General features: G+C 43.6%; 1 protein-coding gene across 1 annotated transcript in view; it reads right to left on the bottom strand.

Annotated features, from left to right (window-relative positions):
- PLPP7 (phospholipid phosphatase 7 (inactive)) overlaps positions 1 to 10,515 on the bottom strand; it is a 45,112-nt gene extending 34,597 nt beyond the window's left edge. Inside the window, exon 1 of the mRNA XM_036752947.1 lies at positions 9,848 to 10,515. Coding sequence (XP_036608842.1) covers positions 9,848 to 10,298 — 451 coding nt within the window. The 5' untranslated portion in view covers positions 10,299 to 10,515. The remainder of the gene's footprint in view (positions 1 to 9,847) is intronic.
- Between the last annotated feature and the right edge of the window lie 10,022 nt (positions 10,516 to 20,537).

The following is a 20,537-nucleotide window of genomic DNA, read 5'->3' as shown; positions in this document are numbered from 1 at the left end:
ACTCAGAGTACTCAGCCTGTATAGAATGCTACATCTATGGACATAGAATGTGTTCAACAAAGGTTTGTTGACTGATTGCACCTGGGCATAATTTATAATGTGTTGGTTGCTTGTTCTTTGCCCTGTGGCTTTAGCCTAGCCATTCTCCCCTCACCCCTTCCAAGACAATAGTATCTAACCAGGGATCTTTGCCAGAAGATCTAAGGGGGAAATTCAGATCTCTAAACCCCTACATTTGCATTGGCTAACTACTAAAAAGTAAAGACAACCCAAAGTTTGTTCTCTAGGTGAACATCACTTTTAGTGGTACCCTAATCCCACCTCTACCCTGGGGCCACAGGCTGGGATGAGACTGGCATGTTAATAGAGCAGATCCTAAAAGAAAGTGTGATGTAGTGGTGAGAGTATTGGGTCTAGACTCAGGATGGTCTGAATTCAAATCCAGCCTCAGACACTTACTAGCTATCCCTATTCTTTCTGTTGTTAGAACCCACCCCCTAAAATGCAAAATAGATGCTAATACCAAATATGATCCCATGCCCGCAAGGAGCTTATATTCTACTAATGGAAGACATTTTCCCAGATTAGATAGATAGATAGATAGATAGACAGACAGACAGATAGATATATAGATAGATAGATAGCTGGACAGGAAGGAAGAGCAGAAAAGGGGAGGATGAGGAAGAGGGAGAGAGAGAGAGAGAGAGAGAGAGAGAGAGAGACAGAACAAAAGAGAACAAAAAAGATAAAAAGAGGGAGGGAGAAAAGAAGGAGAGAAAAAAGAGGAAGGAGGAAAGGAAGGAAAGAAAGAAGGGAGGGAGTAAGAGAAAGAGAAACAGAGAAAGAAAGGGAAGAAAGAAATATATTTTTTAAGCATCTTGAGGTTGGGGCTTTCATTATATATATTTGTAACCCCAGTGCCTGATATATAGTAGGTACATAATAAATATTCATTGATTTTTGGAGAGATTGATCTTACGCTTGATGATATGATTAAAAAGGTGGGAAAACCTTCACTCAAGTCTCTCCACCATTGATGCCTACACTTAAATCAATTGTTTGGGTTAAACACTACCCTTTCCTGACTCTTAAAATTCAAATCCACCTAGGAGGAACCCCACACAAAAGTAACCTTCAACACCTCAAAAAGAACTAGAAATCGAGCTGCCTGGTGTTATAGACAAAGCAACAAAGTCTCATGAAAGTTAAATGACTTGCCTCAGACCCAAACTAGGACTGGAGTCGTGAGTTCTGGTACAGGATTCTTCTATCTAGGTAGTATCATTCAAAACCTGGGAGCCTGCTGTTGGTCTCACACACATAATAAATGCAGGAATGACAAAAATGGACATTGATATAGTGCTTTAAAATTCGTGAGGTCCTTCAGCTTCATGATCTCATGTGAGCCTCACAATGGTGCTGTGAGGTAACTACTAGAATTATGAGTTCCTACTTTTACAGGTGAGAATACTGAGGTTCAGAAAGGTTGCCAGTGTCGAGAGAGTGGTTTCAGATTTGGAATTTAGACGACAGTCTTTCATTATACCACGCAATATGGACCAGGAGGAAAACAATGACTTTGCCCTCTGAATTTTTGTGCTTGCTCAGATTCCTGTGCATGGAGATACCCAAAGGATCTAGAAAGCCTACAGAAAATTCTGGGGCCCAGACCCAGAGAAAGGTTCGTTGGAAGGCAGCTCCTGAAATTACTTGAGAGGATTGCCCTCTGGCAATTAGAAATTGATGGGCATCCAAGGGAACTTATATTTTACCGTAAGTTAGAGAGATGTTGAGCCTGCAAGTAGGAGGAAGGGATTCAGAGACTGACCAAATGCCCTCAGGCTCTCATTAGCCAGATTTCTGTTCTGTGTTCCAAGAAAGATCCTGGTCCTTGGAGGTGAAGATTCTGAGAGTGACAGATCTCCTTCCTTATGGAGAGAAAGCAGCTGAAGTTTTCTTTATTTGTTTGATGACTGGGTATGAGAGAAATCTAATCTTTTAAAAGAGATAAAGCATAGGCTTTTGTATTGATGTAAAAGTGAGCTGAGGGGGCCCATTTCTCCTCTTCTGAGGAAGAGGTAGTAAGTCAGCCAAGGATTCCAGTTAAAGGCCAGGAGAGAGAGATAAGAAATAGTAGAGATAAGATGCCACACCTAGATAGGTATAGCCCCAGCAGAGAACAGTGCCTACTAGAGAATAGGCCCAGAGAGACTGTTTCAACAATCCAGCTAGCAGCCGTTGTGGGGGTGAAAAACCAACACAAGCCCAACAACAAGCATGCTGCCAAAGCCCAGGTTCTTTTGGTCTGCTTTAGTAAGGAAAGCAACGTTAAGGGGTTGACAAGCTTACTTTAGTTCAGCATACGAATACCATTCACTTAGTTCAGGGGAAAGAACCAGCACCCTGAACTTCGGAGCAAATACAAACAGATTACAAACATCAACAGACAGACCAAATATAATTCAGTTACCAAAATCTAGGTTCAGCCCAGGAGCTCATAACAAGGGCTGGCCCAGAGTCATGCACTCCACCATGGCTGTGGGTAAGAGCTCCGAAAAAGAGAAAGCCAACCCCTGGTTTTATATCTTTTTCAGGGTCAAGGGTGAGTCACACATGCGACTCACCCACATGACCTAGAATCGTCACAAAGAGGTGACTTGAACCCATGTGGTCTAAAAGCCTCTGATGTCCCAAGCATGTCACTCAAACTCATGTGTAAACTAGGCCCTCCCCTGAGGGAAGGAGGCACCAAGGACACCCAAATCTAATCAAGGAAACAAAGGCCAAACTCTTCAAGGGCACTTGGTTGAACTGAGTGCTAAGAGCCCATTTTGTTTACCAACACAGAGATATATCTGAGTATATCACCAGGAGTTTATCAAGCCATTCTAGAAAGCAGTTTGGTGCTGTGCCCCAAAGTCACTAAAGTGTGCATACCCTTTGACCCAGCAGTGCTACTACTGGACCTTTGCCACAAAGAGATCAAAGAAAGAGGAAAAAGACTCATATATACCACAAATATGTAAAGCAGATCTTTTTGTAGTGGCAAAGAACTGAAAGCTAAGGGGATGCCCATTACTTTGGGGATGGCTGAACAAATTATGGTGTATGAACATAGTAATACTAACAATATAATGCTATTATGCCACAAGAAATGATGAAATGAAAGGTTCCAAAGAAACCTGAGAAGACTTATATGAAATGATTCTGAACAAAGTGAACAGAGCCAGGAGAACAATTTCTATAATAACAACAACATTGTAAAGGCAAAAAAAAATTGAAAGACTTAGGAACTCTGGGCAATGCCATGACCAACCATGGTTCCAGAAGACTGATGAGATAGCTATAGGGATCCAGGTCTGATTCTCCTACTTCCGGTGCCTGGTCCATTTACAACTGACTTCTCTTTAACATGCCAATGTTAGGGGTGCTCTGGAGGATGGATGACTTGGCTTCCTGCTCAAAGGTCTGAAAGAGAAACTCTGCTGGACGTAAATTGGATGGTGAAGAGTGCTGGTGGACCTTGGATAAGGGAAGTTGTTAAAAGGAAGCATAAGGAGCTTAGTTGTTCTAAGTATCCCTTCCTTAAAGTCAGGGTCCAATCATAGAATCATATCTCAGAATTGGAAGGGGTTTTTGGATCAATCCACATTTCAGCAAGAACCTTCCCCTACATTGTTCCCAGCAAGGAGGCTCCTGTTTGAAGATCTTCAGAGGCAGGGAGTGCACCATTTTCCTAGGCTTCCCTTTATGCTTTTTTGGTAAAATCAAATTGTTAGGAAGCTTTTTTCTGTTTGGCTGAAATTTGCATCTCCAACAAAATTCACCCACTGATCCTATTTCTGCCTTCTGTGGTCAAATAGAACAAGTCTAATCTCTTACCCATCACCCTAGATGTCCAAAATGGAACTCATTTTTCTCTCTAATTCACCCTTTTTCTGAACTTCGCTATTTCAGTCAAAGGTACCATGATACTTCTGGTCACCCAAGTTCACAACCTCAGAATCACACTTGATTCTGTAGCTCTCATTCTGATCGGTTGTCAAATCTTGCCTTTCTCAGCCCTACTTAACCTTAGTGCTTTCCCTCTAGGTTAATTATTTCCTACTTATCCTGTGTTTAGCTTATTTGTACATATTTGTTTGCTTGCTGTCTACCCCATTAGATTGTGAGTGCCTCAAGAACAGACTGTTTTGCCTTTTTTTTTTGTATCCCCAGTGTTTATCACAGCGCTGGCACTGTCCTTAATAAATGTAGGTGCTTAATAAATGCTTGCTAATTTTCCTTGCCTCTATGATATATCCTGAATGTCTCTTTCTCTTCACAGGGCCACCACTCTAGTTATTACCCTCATCATCTCTTGCTTGTTCTGTTGCAGTAACCTCCATTGGTCTTTTCCTCCATTGCCTCCCCTCACCTATCTATACTTCACATAGTTACTAAAGTGAGAATCCAAAAAAACAAAAAAACAGGTCTGATCATGTTATGTGCTTATTCAAGCACTGTGGCTCCTTATTCCCTCTAGGATCAGATGCAAATTCCTGTGTTTTGGCATTCGGTCCTTCACAATCTGGCCCTGGCCTACATTTTTAATTACCCATTAGTCTCCTTCACACATTCTTCAGTCCACTCAGGCTGGGTTCTTTGTTGTCCACATCTCACCTGTGCCTTTACACATGTTGTCCCTAATGCTTATAATAGCCTCTCTCCTCATCTCCAGAGCTCTAGCCTCCTTCAAAGCTCAGCTAAAGCACTACCTCCTATCTCAGACCTAGACTGATTCCCCCTTATCCCCACTCCCCCGACCCCGGCCCTAATGCACCTGTGCTGCCCCAAATTACTTGGTTTTAGCTTTGTGTATTTTTTGCATGTTCTTCAATGTATGCATAATGTTTTCTCTGGCAGAACATAAGTTTCTTGAATACAGTGACTGCTTAATTTTTATCTGTGTATCCCCAATACCCAGTAGTGCCTGGATGTTGATGAATTGATTCAAGGTCATTGTACCCACTGCTATCGAATCTTAATTAAAGGTGGGGCTGAGAAATGAAAATATCTTACAATATATTGTCAGCATCTATAAAGACGAGAATATATCTGAAAGACTTCCTCTTTTGGTAGCAAACAAAAAATGAGTACTGCTGGAGACAGAGCTGATTCCATTCTTTCATTTAAGCGTGAACCACAACCAGCCAATCCCAGGAGGGGAAGACATATTCCTATTCTGATCGCTTACATTTGTCCAGCTCTAACCTCCCTGCTGACCACCAGTCTCAGATTTCCAATTGCCTATTGGATGTTTTGAACTGGATGTCTTATAGACATCTTAAATTCAACATGTCCAAAACTGATTTCATTATTCTCTCCCCACCCCAAGCCAAATCTTACCCTCTTCCTAGCTTCCCTATTACTGTAGAGGGTACTCACTATCTCCTCGCCCACTTGGGCTCAAAACGGAGGTGTCATCCTTGATTCTTCACTCTCTTAACTCCATATCCAATCATTTCTACCTTCACGACATCTCTTATATGTGCTCCTTTCTGTCCTCTCATACTATCACCACCCTGGTCCAGAGTCTCACCACCTCACTCCCAGATTATAGCAATAGTCTTCTGGGTGGTCTCCTTGCCACAAGTCTCTAAACACTCCAGTCCATCCTCCATCCAGCTTCCAAACTGATCTTCATAAAGTGCAAGTTTGACCCTCTCTCTCTGTCTCTCTGTCTCTCTGTCTGTCTCTGTCTCTGTCTCTCTCTCTCTCTCTCTCTCTCTCTCTCTCTCTCTCTCTCTCCTCCCCTTTTCTCTCTCTCTCACATACACACACACACACACACACACTCAATCAACTCAATCAACTCTGCTGGCTTTCAATATTCCCTTTAATGCTAATTTTTGCCATCTGTTGATTATTTCCAATTTATCTTATCTTGCATGTACATAGTTGTCTGCATGTTGTCTCAACTAACAGACTGTGAGCTCCTTGAGAGCAGGGTCTGTTACCTTTCTTCACATCCCCAGCATTTAGCACAGGGATTGGCACATAATAGTCACTTAATAAATGTGGTTGACTGACCAATTACAGGAAAAGGTTCCTACCATGTGGATAAACCCATAAAGTAGATAATGCCAAAATAATTTTCATTTAGCTCCATAATGCACATTTTTAAGAAGAGTACTAATTTTCCTTCTTGCCGCCTGGTTCAGGCTAAGATTAAAATAGGTTTGCTTACCTGAGCTCAATCTTACTGATCTTACTGAGAGGGAAGTGGTCCCCAGAGACTTGTTGGGGCAGGGGAAATCAGACTGGGATTGCACATATAACTATCTGTCCACAATTTGGTTAATTTCCATATGGATGGCCAAGTTGGTGTTCTATATAGTTTCTATATATTCTATCTGTTTCCTAGAGCTCACATCAATTCAGACAAGAAAAAGAGATCCAACTACTCCCACACGATGGGATTTAGTATCCCACAGGGTGGAATGAGTGGTATCCTATAGGGCAAGGGTGCTTAACTGGTTTGGTTTCGTGGTAAAGCCTATGGGTACCTCTGAGAATAATGTGTTTAAATGCATAAAATACATAAAATTACAAAGAAAACCAAATATTTTTTGAAAGTTCATACAGCAGTTCATAAGAAAGAACATAGCTCTGGTGCTTCTTAATGTTAATGCCTTCCCTCTGAGATCATCTCCAATTTATTCTGTTCATATCTTGCTTGTAAGTGTTCACATGCTCTCTCTCTCTCTCTCTCTCTCTCTCTCTCTCTCTCTCTCTTTCTCTCTCTCTCTCTCTCATTAGATTGTGAGCTCCTTGAGAGCAGGGATGGTTTTTTACTTTCTTTGCATCTCTAGCACTTAGCCCGGCACATAGTAGGTGCTTGTTGACTTGGTAAGATAAATAAAAGAACCCTAAAAGATGACACAAATACACAGTGAATCAAATTCATAGAGCTGGGGGCAGCTAGGTGGCACAGTGAGTAGAGCACCGGCCCTGGAGGCAGGAGGACCTGAGTTCAAATCCAGCCTCAGACACTTGACACATGTATTACACTAGCTGTGTGACCTTGGGCAAGTCACTTAATCCCAATTGCCCTGCCAAAAAAAAAAACTAAAAAAAAAAATTCATAGAGCTGGAAAAGACCTTAGAGGTCATTTAGTCTAACCCCCTTACTCTACAGAAAAGGAAACAGGTGCAGTGAGGGCCTTTGCATATCTGGAATGGTCTCCCTCTTCGTATCCATCTTTTAGGATCCCAAGCCTCCTTCAAGATTTAGCTCAAACCTGGCATGGTAGTACAAGCCTTTAATCTCAACTACCAGGGAGGCTGAGACCAGGGAAGCTAATGGATCTTTTCAGCTCAGGAGTTTTGAGCTGTGGTAAGTCTAAAGCTGATCAGGCATCTACACTAAGTCCAGCAGTAACATAGTGAGCCCCCTTTGGGGCGGGAAGCGGGCAGGAAGGGGCATCAGGCTGCCTGAGGAAGAACAGGCCAGTTCAGGTTGGTAGTGGAACAACTGAAAGCTTCTGTGATCATCACCAGTGGAATCTGGCCCATGAGCGACTGCTGAACTTCTCACCTGTGCAAGATGGGGAGAACCAATCTCAAAAAAGACTTGACTCAAATGCCACTTTGTACAGTAGGCCATTCCCTGTTCCCCCCAGCTGCTAATATACCTTCCGCTCTAAGGTAATCTTCAATCTATTGTGCATGTATCTTGTATACACCTATTTATTTGTATGTTGTCTCTCCCGGTAGAATGTGAGCTCCTTGAGGGGAGTATTTTTTGCTTTGTCTTCATATCCTCTTTGCTTCTTACACATAGGAAACACTAAATAAGTGCTTTTTGATCCTTTGCAGCTACTAAATAGTACCGTCCAGGGTTCAAACTCACAAATGACAAGGAGCAGAGCTAGGATTCTTCTATCTCCCATGAGCCGCTGCTCTTTCCACTGTGTCACACTGTCTAAAGTATCTTCTGGTTTTAACAACACACTATATTCTAAGGGTCAGAGAAGTAAGCTAACCTGGTCACTTTCTAGGGAACATGGGCTAAGAACGAGTAGCTGAGTCATTTGTTCCAGACTTCTGATGTTCATATACATCTGGTTTTCCCACTGTTCAACCCCAAGATCCTGAGAACAACTTCATGTTCCTCATTCAACTAGCTTCTCTCCCTCCCTCCCAAGGCTGTTCTCCATAACTTAACTCTCTCCGGGAAAGCTTCTCCAAATAAATGGGTGCATGGATCAGCTGCTCCTACTTTGTACCCCACCAACCAAACAAACCACCGCTAACCAACCGAGACCTTTGAGTTCCATGAAGGAGAAGGGCCAAAGGGAGAGAGAGGCAAGGAAGACATTGAAAGGAAAGACACAGCTACCCACATTGCCACCTTGAGAATCTTAGTTCCAAGAGCTATGACCCCCAACTTCTCTAGAGTTGTGGGAAAGGAAAGGAATAAGGATTTGTTTAGCAACTGCAAGGAGCAAGCGCTGTGGCTAAGAGCTTTTTACAAAGATTATCTCATTTGATCCTTACAGCCACCCTGCAAGGGAGGTCCTGTTATCATTCCCGTTTTATAGCTGCAGAAACTGAGGCAGAGCTTGAATGATTTGCTAGTTAGGAGTCTAATGCTAGATTTGCACTCAGGTCCTCCGGCCTTCAGGCCCAGCACTCTATCCACCGCATCACCTAGCTGCTTATGGCCTTCTTTGCTTTTCGTTCTTTGATATTTTATCCTTCCACACCTTCTGAATGAGACACATACATTAATTTCCATATCAGAGTGGATCAAAATTAGTTTTATTTTGGGAATGTAGGCAGAAGTTCACAGCTTACCCACTGACACTCTAGGGTGGCACAAAGCCAGGCCTGGGAGTCACAGTTCCAGAGGGAGGGACTTCTGTATGCTTTCTGCCCCATGCTTGGCACAGGGTGAGCCCTAAATGGATATTTACTGGTGGCCAAGAAAAACAAGTCAACTAGACAAAAGGGCCCTCTTCTCTAGTGTCTTACCTTGGAAAAGGGGCAGATGAGGACATTAGTCCTGGCAGAAGTTATGGGTGGGGTCCTCAGACCTGACACATTCTGATCCCTTGGGAACAAAGCCCTAAGCACAGTATATATCCTCCCCACACACAAAAATGGTATCAGTATAGAGAGAGGTGGGTCTACTTTCAGGGCCAAAACAAGGGACCGATTCACACAGACTCTAGAATGATGCTCTCTAGAGGGGAGGATGGAGACCAGGGGCAACACTGAGCTCCTTGTAGTGGGAAGGAACTACTGAGCAAAGTTTTATGTTGACAAGGAATTAGTCCAAAGTCATCGAAGTCTGACCCACATGAAAGGAGTTTGAGCCTTCCAACAGAAGAGCTAATGTCCTTCCACCAGCTAGTCTGTAGTTAGTCACCATCAGACTCCCCAGATCTCTCTCCAAAGAAGTATTTTAGGGAACATTTGAGCATATTAAAATTTCAAATAGTTTTTTCTAGGTCTCATCTTGCTCTGAGGCCCTGGAAAGAAAGGCCAATGCTTTGTTGCAGGGTTTTTTCCTTAAACTTTCAGCCTCACCTCTGACAGCACTTTCTATTCTATCTTTGCAAGGGTCCTTATTTAAAGTCCATTTCTGATCCCCCCTTCCATATGTCTAGATACTTTTCCATTTCTAGGGCATCTCTGGCTCCGGTATGAAAATGCTTTCTTGATTAACCTCATTAAATTGTTCTATCTGGTTTCCCTGGATGGAAACTCAGGGTGTAAGGTTCCAGGTTTGGGGGTGGGGACAGGAGTGGCAAAAATGGATTTCTCTCTGGCAGGACTGTAAGGAGAGGGTCTCACTTACCCAGCAGCAGATTCATTAGGACCTCTTGTCCTGCAAGAGTGCTGCTCTTCACCAGGCAGATAATGGTGCCCCCAATCCAAGGGATCCCATGCCCTGTGATCCCAATGAGTTTGACCATAGATCGGGCACTGCCCCAGGAGGCAGCTCGGTTGGCACAAACGCCCAGTCTCTTGGACATACAGATGTCAATAGCCAGCAAGGAGTTGAACGCGATTCCCTTGAAGGATGGGTTTAGCTGCATGCAGTCCTCTTCGGGCAGCTGCTGGGACTGCCTCCGCTCCTTGGACCCCTCATTCAGTGGCGGGGCCTGCACAGATGGGCCTGTTGTCTTCCTGCTTGAGCTCCTATTTTCCTGAGCCCCCTTTAAAGGCTGGTTCAGTGACAGGAACTCAGCCCTGTTTAGAACATTATTTCGGTCCCGTGCCCGGGACCTGCTTTGAGAGGCTGGCATGACAGCCTTGGATTGGCTCACAAAGAGAAAGGCCCTCTGCCCAAGATGAGCCAGGGATACCCCACTCAGATAGCTGCACTCTCTCCCCCAAGCCAGGAGCTTCTGTAAAGAACCACAATTCCCTCCTCTTGCAGACCTCTCCTGCACAAACCGCTGTAGTTAAATATAGAGTAGAGGAATGCACATGGCTGTTTACTTCATTGCTGCTACCAAGCTTGAAGGAAAAATTAATGCCAGCTTCGGTAGCCAATCCGGCTCTGAAAAGCAGGGATTATGTCCAATGGATGTGCAGAAGAGGAGGGTGATTCTCCCAGCTGAAGTCTGACTGCTTTGGGCCTGGGCTATTTAAATCTTCCAATTGCTTCCAGTCTTTTAAGGAACTCTGGGAAATGTAGTTTTTGATTTCTGGTTTTTAATTTTGTTGCTTCTTATGCCAACTGAAGTCTTTTTTTACAGGCCAGCCCTGATGGTGCTTTAAATCAGCATTTTCTTTGAGAGCTGAGAATTACAGATAACCCAGGTTATTCATGATTTCCTCAGCAGACCTTCAATAAGCCAGTCCAGCCTCCTCGCTTGCTCTAAGGGGGCTGTCCTAGCCCCATATAATAGACGGTGGAGCTGAGACTAAGAGCCTCATGCCTGGCACTAGATGGAGTTAATGGAAGAGAAAGCATTACCACTCAAGTCTTCCTGGCCCCCAGCCCTGGCCTATGTCAATTCTGCCACACCCACTCTGACAGCATTTCATTAGACTGGCAGTCAATTTTTCCCCCTGGTACTAGATTTGGCTTCTGTACAACACAGCCCAATCTAATTGAAATTTGTAGGATTTGATTTCCATTAGAGAGAGGTGTGATAAAATGGTCTGGGTAATGGATCTACTCCCAGGAGATTCCTGCAAGAGCATCAGAACTTTGCAAAAGTGCAGAAGCCTGGCCACCAGCTCAGTAACACTCATCTGGGGATCCTGAATCTGCTTCTGGAGGAGGGTCCAACTCAGATCCATTCTTCCCTCTCCCCTCCCAGCCGTGAAGTCAGAGGAGCTTAAAGTATTTTTTCTTTCATAATATTGTGGCTTTTTGTCCCAATTTAGGGGTGACTGAAAGATGAAAGCTGGCTTATTTGGGATGAGTGAAATGAGTGGCAAAGATTACTCGGGCCTCCTGGCTCAGGGTCCAGGGACCTGACTGTTCATTTGTCAGGGAGATAGCTGCCTTGACAGCTGGACAGGTTAAGGAAATCTCTTACCTACCAGCTTCTCCCGAATGCTGCCTGTGGCCTCCCAGGAACACCATCCACTATCCTTGGGAAGAAGGAAGAGGGAAGCATCATGTGGTGATTGGGGGAGTGAGGAGGTGGCCTATTGCCATCTTTGGCAATGCCTCAGATACTCTTTGTGGCTTTGGAGTAAATGACCTAATCCAAAGAGCATAGAAGAAAAGGGTCCCTCCAGCCTTTGATCATTCCAGTTCAGACTGGCCTGGAGCTGTGAACAAGTCTTTAGTCATCTGCCTGGCCTGATTAAGAGAGCCGGGCCTATAGACACCTTTCTTTCCCCTCGTTGGACATTGGAGTTTCAAATATACTTCAAACTATGTGAGAAATGGGCTTCCTGGTGACACAAGTGTGGATTCTTATCTAGCAATTTCCCCACCCTTTTCAGTTGATAACAATGGATAATGTGTAGCTAATCAGACTTTCTCAGGTGCCAGAGATGCCCCATGGCAGCCTCTTCTCAGGACTCGGCTGCAAAGCCCAGCTCTTCCATGGGGTGGCACCTCACTCTGTCCTCCCTAGCCACCCAGATGTAATCATAGCCACCAAGGACCATATGACCCTGCTGGGTCTCAAAAGAAGACTGAGAAACCTAGCCCTTTTGGGCTGTTGCTATTAATATCCTGACAGTGTGTGTCAGCATCTCAGGGATGACTGGATGCTGCTCTAGACAGGGTGTGGAGACAACAGTTGTCTCAGGCCTCAGGGAGATGAACAACTGGGGTGCAGAGAGCCAGCTCTGCCATGGACTCAGGGGTTGACTGACCTCAAGAAATGGACTGCCCTGTGTGCTGCTGAAAATGGAAATGTTAATCTTGAGCTACTTCTTGCTGGGCTGATTGCACATATGTAATCAATTAATTGACAGTTCTTTACTGAGTGCCCACTAGGTGCTAGGAACGGTGAGGGAGACGGAATGTGTTTGAGATATGGTCCCAGTTTCCAGAACAAAACTCAAACATGTGAGACAAAAATAATACAAGTTTGTGTGAATAAATGCTGGACAGTGTGGTACAGATTATTAATGTTAAGTAGGATCAATTTATCAGAGGCAGAAGGGTACAGTGGGGTATAAGAATACAGTGAAAAAAGCTTTGAATATGTCAGAGGAACTAGGATTGAATTCCAGTCTTGCCAGTTACTACCTGTGTGATTTGGACAAGTTACTCAATCTCTCTGGGCCTTACTTAATTTCCCTCATCTGCAAAATGAAGTGCTAGACTAGGTGAGCCCTAAATCTATAAACTAAGATCGTTCTCTTGGATCCATAAAAATAAGTCACCTTAACAACTCAATTTAACTAATAGTTTAAGGGTTACAAAGTGTTTTCTTCACAAAAATCCCATGATGTAGAAAGTGCAAATGTTATATTTTCCATTTTGTAAGTGAGAAAACTGAGAATGAAAAAAGTGAAGAGACCTGTGGCCACAAAGATAATAAGTATTGGTACACTGAGACCAGATGGGATTGGCAAAATCTTATCCTGAAATTCTTGAATTCAGTCATTTTCAGTCATGTCTGACTCTTCCTGATCCCATTTGGGGTTTTCTTGGCAAGGGTACTGGAATGGTCTGCCATGTCCTTCTTTGGCTCATTTTACAGATGAGCAAATCGAGGCAAACAGGGTTAAGTGACTTGCTCAGAGTCACACAGCTAGTAAGTGTCCGAAGCCAGATTTGAACTCAGGAAGATGAGTTTTCCTGACTCTAGTCCAAGCACTCTAACCACCTAGCTGCAATTCTTAGACACTGGTGGGGGGCGGGGGGAGGGGACCGGAACAACCCATCACTAACAAAACCCAACAGAATCATAGAATGTTAGAGATGGAAAGGAACTTCCTGGACTCTGGTAATGGGTACTGCAGAAATGAAGGAAGAGGTAGGGAGGGCAGAAGGGAGGGGAGCAATGATGCTGAACTCGTGCTGAATTCCAGTTTCATTCAATAGCAGTTCATAGGCTGAACTGGAAATAAACCACAGGGAGGCAAATGAAGTTTATGGGAAAAGGAAGGGAAGGGGAGAGACTGAGTTTGCCTTCAATCCAGGGTGGAAGCCATACAACTGTGCAGCAAACAAACAAAAATGAAAAAGGAATCTATATTAAAGTATTATTAATAACTGTCTTTCCTTATCCCAGTCCCTTCTCATCCGGGTGTTGTTTTCTCAGTTCAGATTTCTAAGGCTGCTGCTATTGGGTTATTTCAGTCGAGAAATCTGATCCTTCCCTAGGTTTATTTTAGCACCTTGGAGAACTCCCAGTGCTGCCACGGACCTCTGGATCTGGGCTTTCTCTCTCTCTCTCTCTCCCCCTTCTGTCTCCTCTCTCTCTGTCTCTCTTCCTCTCTCTCTCTCTCTGTCTCTCTCTCTCCCCCTTCTCTCTCCTCTCTCTCTGTCTCTCTTCCTCTCTCTCTGTGTACATTTCTCTCTCTCTCTCTGTCTGTCTCTCTGACTCTGTGTCTCTGTCTGTCTCTGTCTCTCTGTCTCTGTCTCTCTCTGTTTCTGTCTGTCTCTTCCCCTGTCTCTCTCTGTATATGTCTCTGTGTATGTCTCTGTCTCTGTCTTTCTGTCTCTATCTCTGTCTCCCTGTCTCTGTCTCTGTCTCCATCTCTGTTTCTCACTCTCTCTGTCTCTGTCTCTATCTCTGTCTCTGTCTTTCTGTCTCTCTGTCTGTCTGTCTGTCTCTCTCTGTCTCTCTGTCTCTCTCTCTCTCCCTCCCTCCCTCTCTCCCTCTCTCTTTCCCTTCTCCCCCCCCCCCCATAAAGGATGGCCAGCTTCCTTCTATTTCCTTTTCTTGACGTGGGTGGGGAAGGAGATCGTGATTGCTAGCAGAGCGCTACCAAGACTGCAGAACCTGTCCGTCCCTTGGCACAGCTCCAAAAAACTCTGGAAACACCAGCAGCCTTTCTCCTTTTTGTCTGCACCAAGATCACTGCCCAGCCATAAGTAAGACTTCCAGGGAGCAGCGAGACACTTGCATCCAGCCCTCTTTCCATTGTGGAGATAGCTGTTTCATGTTGCTGATTTGAATTTGAGATGAGGAAGAAGGTATAAAGAGAGAGAGTGTGCGGGGGTGGGGATGAGCGAGTTATCACCCTACAGTGGCGAGAGTCCAGAACTCCAAGTCAAGAGATTCAGCTCCACCTCTGATTTGCTTCATTGACCTTGTGTATTTGTGCCTCAGTTTCTCCAGATATAAAATGAGTACAAAACTATGTGTTCTAACAACCTCACATGGCTGTTATGTAGCTCAAAAGAGATTACCTATGTGAAAAATGCTTTACGAAAGAATGAGGAGTCCTAGTAATATAAGACATTACTGTGAAGTAAGGCCTCAGTTTCCTTTTCTGTAAAATGAGGGGATTGGATAGGTGACTTTTAAATTTCTTTCAGCTCTAAAGCTCTAAATCTATGACCTCAGAGGTGGCTAGTGCAGCCACAGACAGAATGCTGGGCCTGGGTCAGGAAGGACTAAATTCAAATCTGGCTTCAGATGTTTACTAACTGCATGACCTGGGCAAGTCACTTAACCCGTTTGCCTCAGTTTCCTCAACTGTAATATGGAGACGATGACAGCACCTATCTCACAGGGTTGTCGTGAGGATCGAATGAGACAATACTTGTAAAAGTGCTTGGCACAGTGCCTGTCACATAGTAGGTACTATGAAAATGCTTATTCCTTTCCCCCTCTCCTCTTACGGAGTTGAGGGAAAGAATAGCACAGGCTGCTCTCAGCAAGAACAACCCCAAGCCTTCCACATATATCCAAAATCATCTCCATTCTGCACTCACAAACACAGGAATAGAGACTGGGCTTAGGTTTTCATTAGCGTGGGGATCTCTTAGTAAACAAATTCTCTCTATCGCTTCAGGTTGGCATCTTCTCTGCAATTGCTAGTCTTAGAGAGATACCTGTTGCTTTGAGAAATTAAGTGACTTGCTTAAGATCACACAGTCAGCTTGTGTCAGAAGCAAGACCTGAATTCAGGTCCTTTGAGGTTAACTCTTCTATCCTCTGTGCCATGCTATTTCTCTCTCTCTCTCTCTCTCTCTCTCTCTCTCTCTCTCTCCCCTTCCTCCTCCCTCCCCTTCTCTCCTTGTCTCCCTCTTTCTGGTAGAGGTAAACTATGATAAGTATTCAGAGACAGTCCCACACATGTGAATCACATTTACACTACCACCTTCAACTCTTCCTCCTCCCCTCACTCTATCCTTCCTCACCATACTCAGGATCCTCCTGTGAAGCCACCCTTTTCTTCTTCATCCCTGAGGACAACTCCCGCATTATCCAGAGATGCAAGGACAGTCTATAATTTTCTATTGGCTTCCCCTCTGGTCAGTAACTGGGGAAGGGAACAGGGTATAAACAGAATTCTGTTTCCTAGGGCAACAGCATTTCAGCTTTTAACTTTTCACTCTGGAAAAAAAGTAATTGACTCTGTTTTTCTGTCCTTTAACAAAAAAAATTCATGACTCATAATAACCCTGTCTGTTGAAGTGGGCATTCTCTCTTTGGGGAAGGACTTAGTGGGTCACGGCAGATGCTCCTGCATATTTCTCCATCTAGAACTAAGGCTTCACTCCAGGTTGGTCAGTAAGACTGATTTAGCATCAAGTTGAAGTGATCTCCTCAGAAATCTGGAAGTAATTTCATGAAACCAAAAAGTCTCAATGACTATCCTAGCCCTAAAGCTTCATTCCATATGCCCAAGGAAGGTTTTGCTAGGACCTTTCACCAGATATCTCAAAAGGCTTTGCAGAGACTGGGGCTTTGGAGAGGGAGAGTACCTCATTACTTCAAAAGATTTATTTCATTAGAATAGGTACCCTTGCCACCTCTGCACATTAAATCAGAAACTACCCCTATTTCTCCTCATCCTGCATTGTATTGAAAAAATAAAATTCCTCTTTTATTATTATGTACTTGAAAAGTATAAACAAACATAAATGTTTTCCTGTACAAAGAATGGAAAAAGATACCTTCATATTAAACCTCAACTCTCTTGTGGGACTCTTGTTCACACCTTTTTATCAATCCTCATAGGAGATCCATCTAATGAACTGAAGGACTTTCTTTGGTTCTTTTAACATTTAAGGGATCTCAGTGCAATGCTTGGGCTATCCGTGTTGTTATCCTTGCTCTTAAAATAAAAAGATGTGTATTACTATTTTTTGTTTTTAATTTGCCTTTATTTTCAGATAGAGATATATCTCTGCCTCTTCACAGTCACTCATTGTAACCAAGAATTAAATAGAGAAAAATAAATAGTTTTGCAAAGTTAGCCAGCATATCAACCAAGTCTGACAACATATCCAATGTTCTACACCTATAGTTCTTTACCCCTGCAAACAAAGGAGAAAGATATATTTTCCCCTCTTTTCCTGGGGGTCAAGCTTGAACATCATAATTACATAACTTTGGTTTTTTCTTTCTTTCTATTTACATTGTTGCAATCATTATGTAGATTGCTTTCCTGTTTCTGCTTACTTTACTTCACATCAGTTGGTGGAAGACTTCCCATGCTTCTCTGCTATTCTCCCTTACTCTTGCTACAAGAATGAATCACCTCCTTTCTGGTCCTTCCTTTAGAGGTCTTTCATACAGATTCCTGTGTGCACATTAGTATGCAGCAGGCTGCTTGCACCTGCCATTCACCTGCTCTTTGGGTCACCTGCAATTCTTCTGAAATCCTGGCATTCCATGGTGTTCCATGGTGTTCCATGGTGTTCTATGATGTGCTGTCTTGTAGTATCACTGGGAGATTCCTAGGGTTCAGAAGATCGCCTTTCACCACAATGAAAAGCCTGGGGTCACTTAAATCATCACATAGTTTCTCAAATCTGATTCAATTCACTTCCTTCCAGCTCATTGCCCACCTTCAACGATTGTCCAAGTTATAGGGCAGCTAGTTGGCTCAGTAGATAGAATACCATATCTGGAGTCAGGAAGATTTGCATTTATATCTGGCCTCAGACACTTACTGGCTGTATGACCCTGGGAAAGTCACTTAACCTCTATTTGCCTCAGTTTCCTCATCTGTAAAATGGAAATAATAATGGCACCTACCTCCCAGGGTTGTTATGAAGATCAAAGCAGACGATAATTGTAACGTGTTTAGTATAGTTCCTGGCACATAGTAAGCACTATATAAATGTTACCTTTTATTATTTTATTTATATATTATGTGTAATATTCTATTATATATGATATTATCATACATAACATTTAAGCTTCAACTTAAATACTTTGGCCACATAATAAGAAAGTGGAACTCATCAAAAAATATCCGGATGCTGGGAAAGATTCAAGGCAAAAAGAAAAGGGGATGCCAGAGGCAGAGGATAAGAAGGATACATGAACTTGGCCACACTTTGAGAGAGAGTGGAGGATAGATGGGCCCGGCAGGCTACGTTATGTCTGAAGAGTTGGACGTGACTGAAAGACTGAACAACAAATAGTTATTATTAATTACGTATTCATGAACTGAACAGGCTGCTTTATTATCTGTGCAATATATATTCCTCATCCACTTTGCTTTTTCTGTGTGGATGGCTACGTTGATCTCTTTTGAATGACATAGATCTTATTTGAAAGGCCAATCCTGTTCCAGGATTCAAAGCACTTAGCCCAAAGTCATCTTCAAACAGCAGCACTGTAGAACCTCTCCATCAATAGAGAGTCCCTCTTCTGTTTGCCCTTAGCACAGCACATCTTCTGTGGCCATGGATATCTTTGTTAAACATGTGGATACCTCCCTGTTTGATGCCTTGTTTGAAATCTATACTGACTAGGTCACTGAATGTTACTGGGCTTGGAATCAGGAAGACCTGGGTTTAAATTCCACCGCTGATACTCACTTAGGTGATTAGTTAGGCTAGTCACTTAAGCTTTCTGAGCCTCAGTTTCCTCATCTGCAAAATAGGGTGGTGATACCTATGCTCATGAGGTTGTTGTAAGGCTTGAGTGACATAATAGACATATAGCACTTTGGCTAAGCTTATTAGTACTATAAAAATGTCAAATATTATTACTGTCTTTAAGATGACATTTTTCAAAAAATAAGCCCATTTTTAAACCAACAACCAGTCAGTAGAATGAGATTATTATCTTTTTGTACCTCTAAGTCAATTTTGGGACTGTGAAGGTGTGGTTAGCTGTAGAAAATCATGTCTGCTGGTTCCTTTCTCATATTTTCATTAGGAATACCCCTCTGCTTTTATGGACTAGTTTCATAGCAGAAAAGTGGCCATGATGCTTTTCTTGCTCACTTTTTTTCCTTGATGGGGGGAGAAAATGCACCTTCAAGCTGAAAGACTTTGAACATGGTTCTGGTAACTGACCCCAACAGCCATTTAAGGAGTAGGTTAGGGAAGCATGGAGAGCTTGGTACAAAGGGGAGGAACTTTTGAATTTCACTCCTCCATGAAATAGATTAAAGAATGGGTGCTACCAAAAAAAAAAAAACATGGTCTTGGGGACCTGAAGATGTGGGTTCTAGGCTTGTTCTACTATGTTCTGACTTGTCCTGTGACGTTCTCTGGGTTTAGAGAGTCTTTAAGTTGGTAAGTACAGATGCCATCTCCTGCTTCCCCACAGTAAGATGTGACATGCTTCATAGGAAGCAGCTTTCAGCTTGAAGTCATTCACCCAAGTCTCTGGTGTGGGCTCTTCAGTGCTGTGTCTGCCCATGTGACTCACGGTTCTTTCTACATTCCTTTCTGTAGGCTGGCGACTATTTTATTAGAAAGCTCTTGTAGGAGTCTGAAAGGGTCTCAGTTTCTGGATCCTGAGAGACTGAAGACTGTGGTGTGGGAGTGTGATGCTGCTTGTGTGGAATGTCTGGGAAGGGTGGAGACCAGAGATGGGACTCTGGAGCTGTTCAAATATTGCTGTGGGTTTAGCATGTAACCGAGAGAAGTTCACACAGATGTCCTCCTTCCTCTTACTCTCAAAGCAGCGGGTAATTCACACTTAGCATGAAATTGCAACTGCGGTTTACACATATGCTCAAGACAACGCCTGCTGCATGCCCAACACCCACGGAACACAGAGAACGCTGTGTGCTGAAGGATGGGGGAAGATCGGTAGGGCCCACACTGAGCATGCTCAGGAGCTAGGTAGAACACCCCCCCCCCTCTACACACACACACACACACACACACACACACACACACACACACACACATATGCACGCACATACCACACAAAGGCTAATTGGGCATTTGCCTATTGGCCTGGGATTCAAGAATTTTTGCACCTTTGTGGCCAGAGGAAAGAAACAGGAGCGAGCGACCTGCACCCCTGGAAACTGCTTAGGATGCTGGCATTAGATTTTTGGTGGGCTTTCTAAGAAGCCTTTTCCACTCTGTTCGGTAAAAGCAGCTTTGAAAAACAAATCTACTTTGTCGCTTACCTGGTATAATCTAGGACTCATCCTGGGTGAGTAGGTGGTGGGCCATTTGTAAAGCTCCTAAGAGCCACATTAGAAAGATGAAGGGGATCTGGACCCAAAGCTGAGAGGTAGGGATTGTTACGGAATGTCAGAGACAGAAAGAGATCGTCTGTAGAATTGTCCAGTCCAATCTCCTCCTTTTGCGAGGTCAGGATGGAACGAAGCAAGTATTTATTAAGTACTTGCTATGTGCCAGGCACTATGGTGAACACTTGACAAATATTGACAACCACTACCACCACCCTAGGGGGTAGAGGCTATTATTACCTTTATTTTACTGTTGAGTTAAAGAGAGGTTAACTGACTTGCCTAGGGTCACATAGCTAGTGTCTGAGGTTAGATTTGAACTCAGGTCTCTCCTGAATCCAGGCCCAGTGCTCCATCCACTGCACTACCTAGCTGACTCTGGAAGCATTTTGCCTGTAGTCTTTGATATATTCTTCCCCAACATAATACACACCCAACACACACACACACACACACACACACACACACACACACACAGAGTTTGACCT

The sequence above is a fragment of the Trichosurus vulpecula genome, chromosome 3, assembly GCF_011100635.1.
Source record: "Trichosurus vulpecula isolate mTriVul1 chromosome 3, mTriVul1.pri, whole genome shotgun sequence".
NCBI lineage: Eukaryota > Metazoa > Chordata > Mammalia > Diprotodontia > Phalangeridae > Trichosurus > Trichosurus vulpecula.
This window is presented reverse-complemented; position numbering and strand designations above follow the sequence as displayed.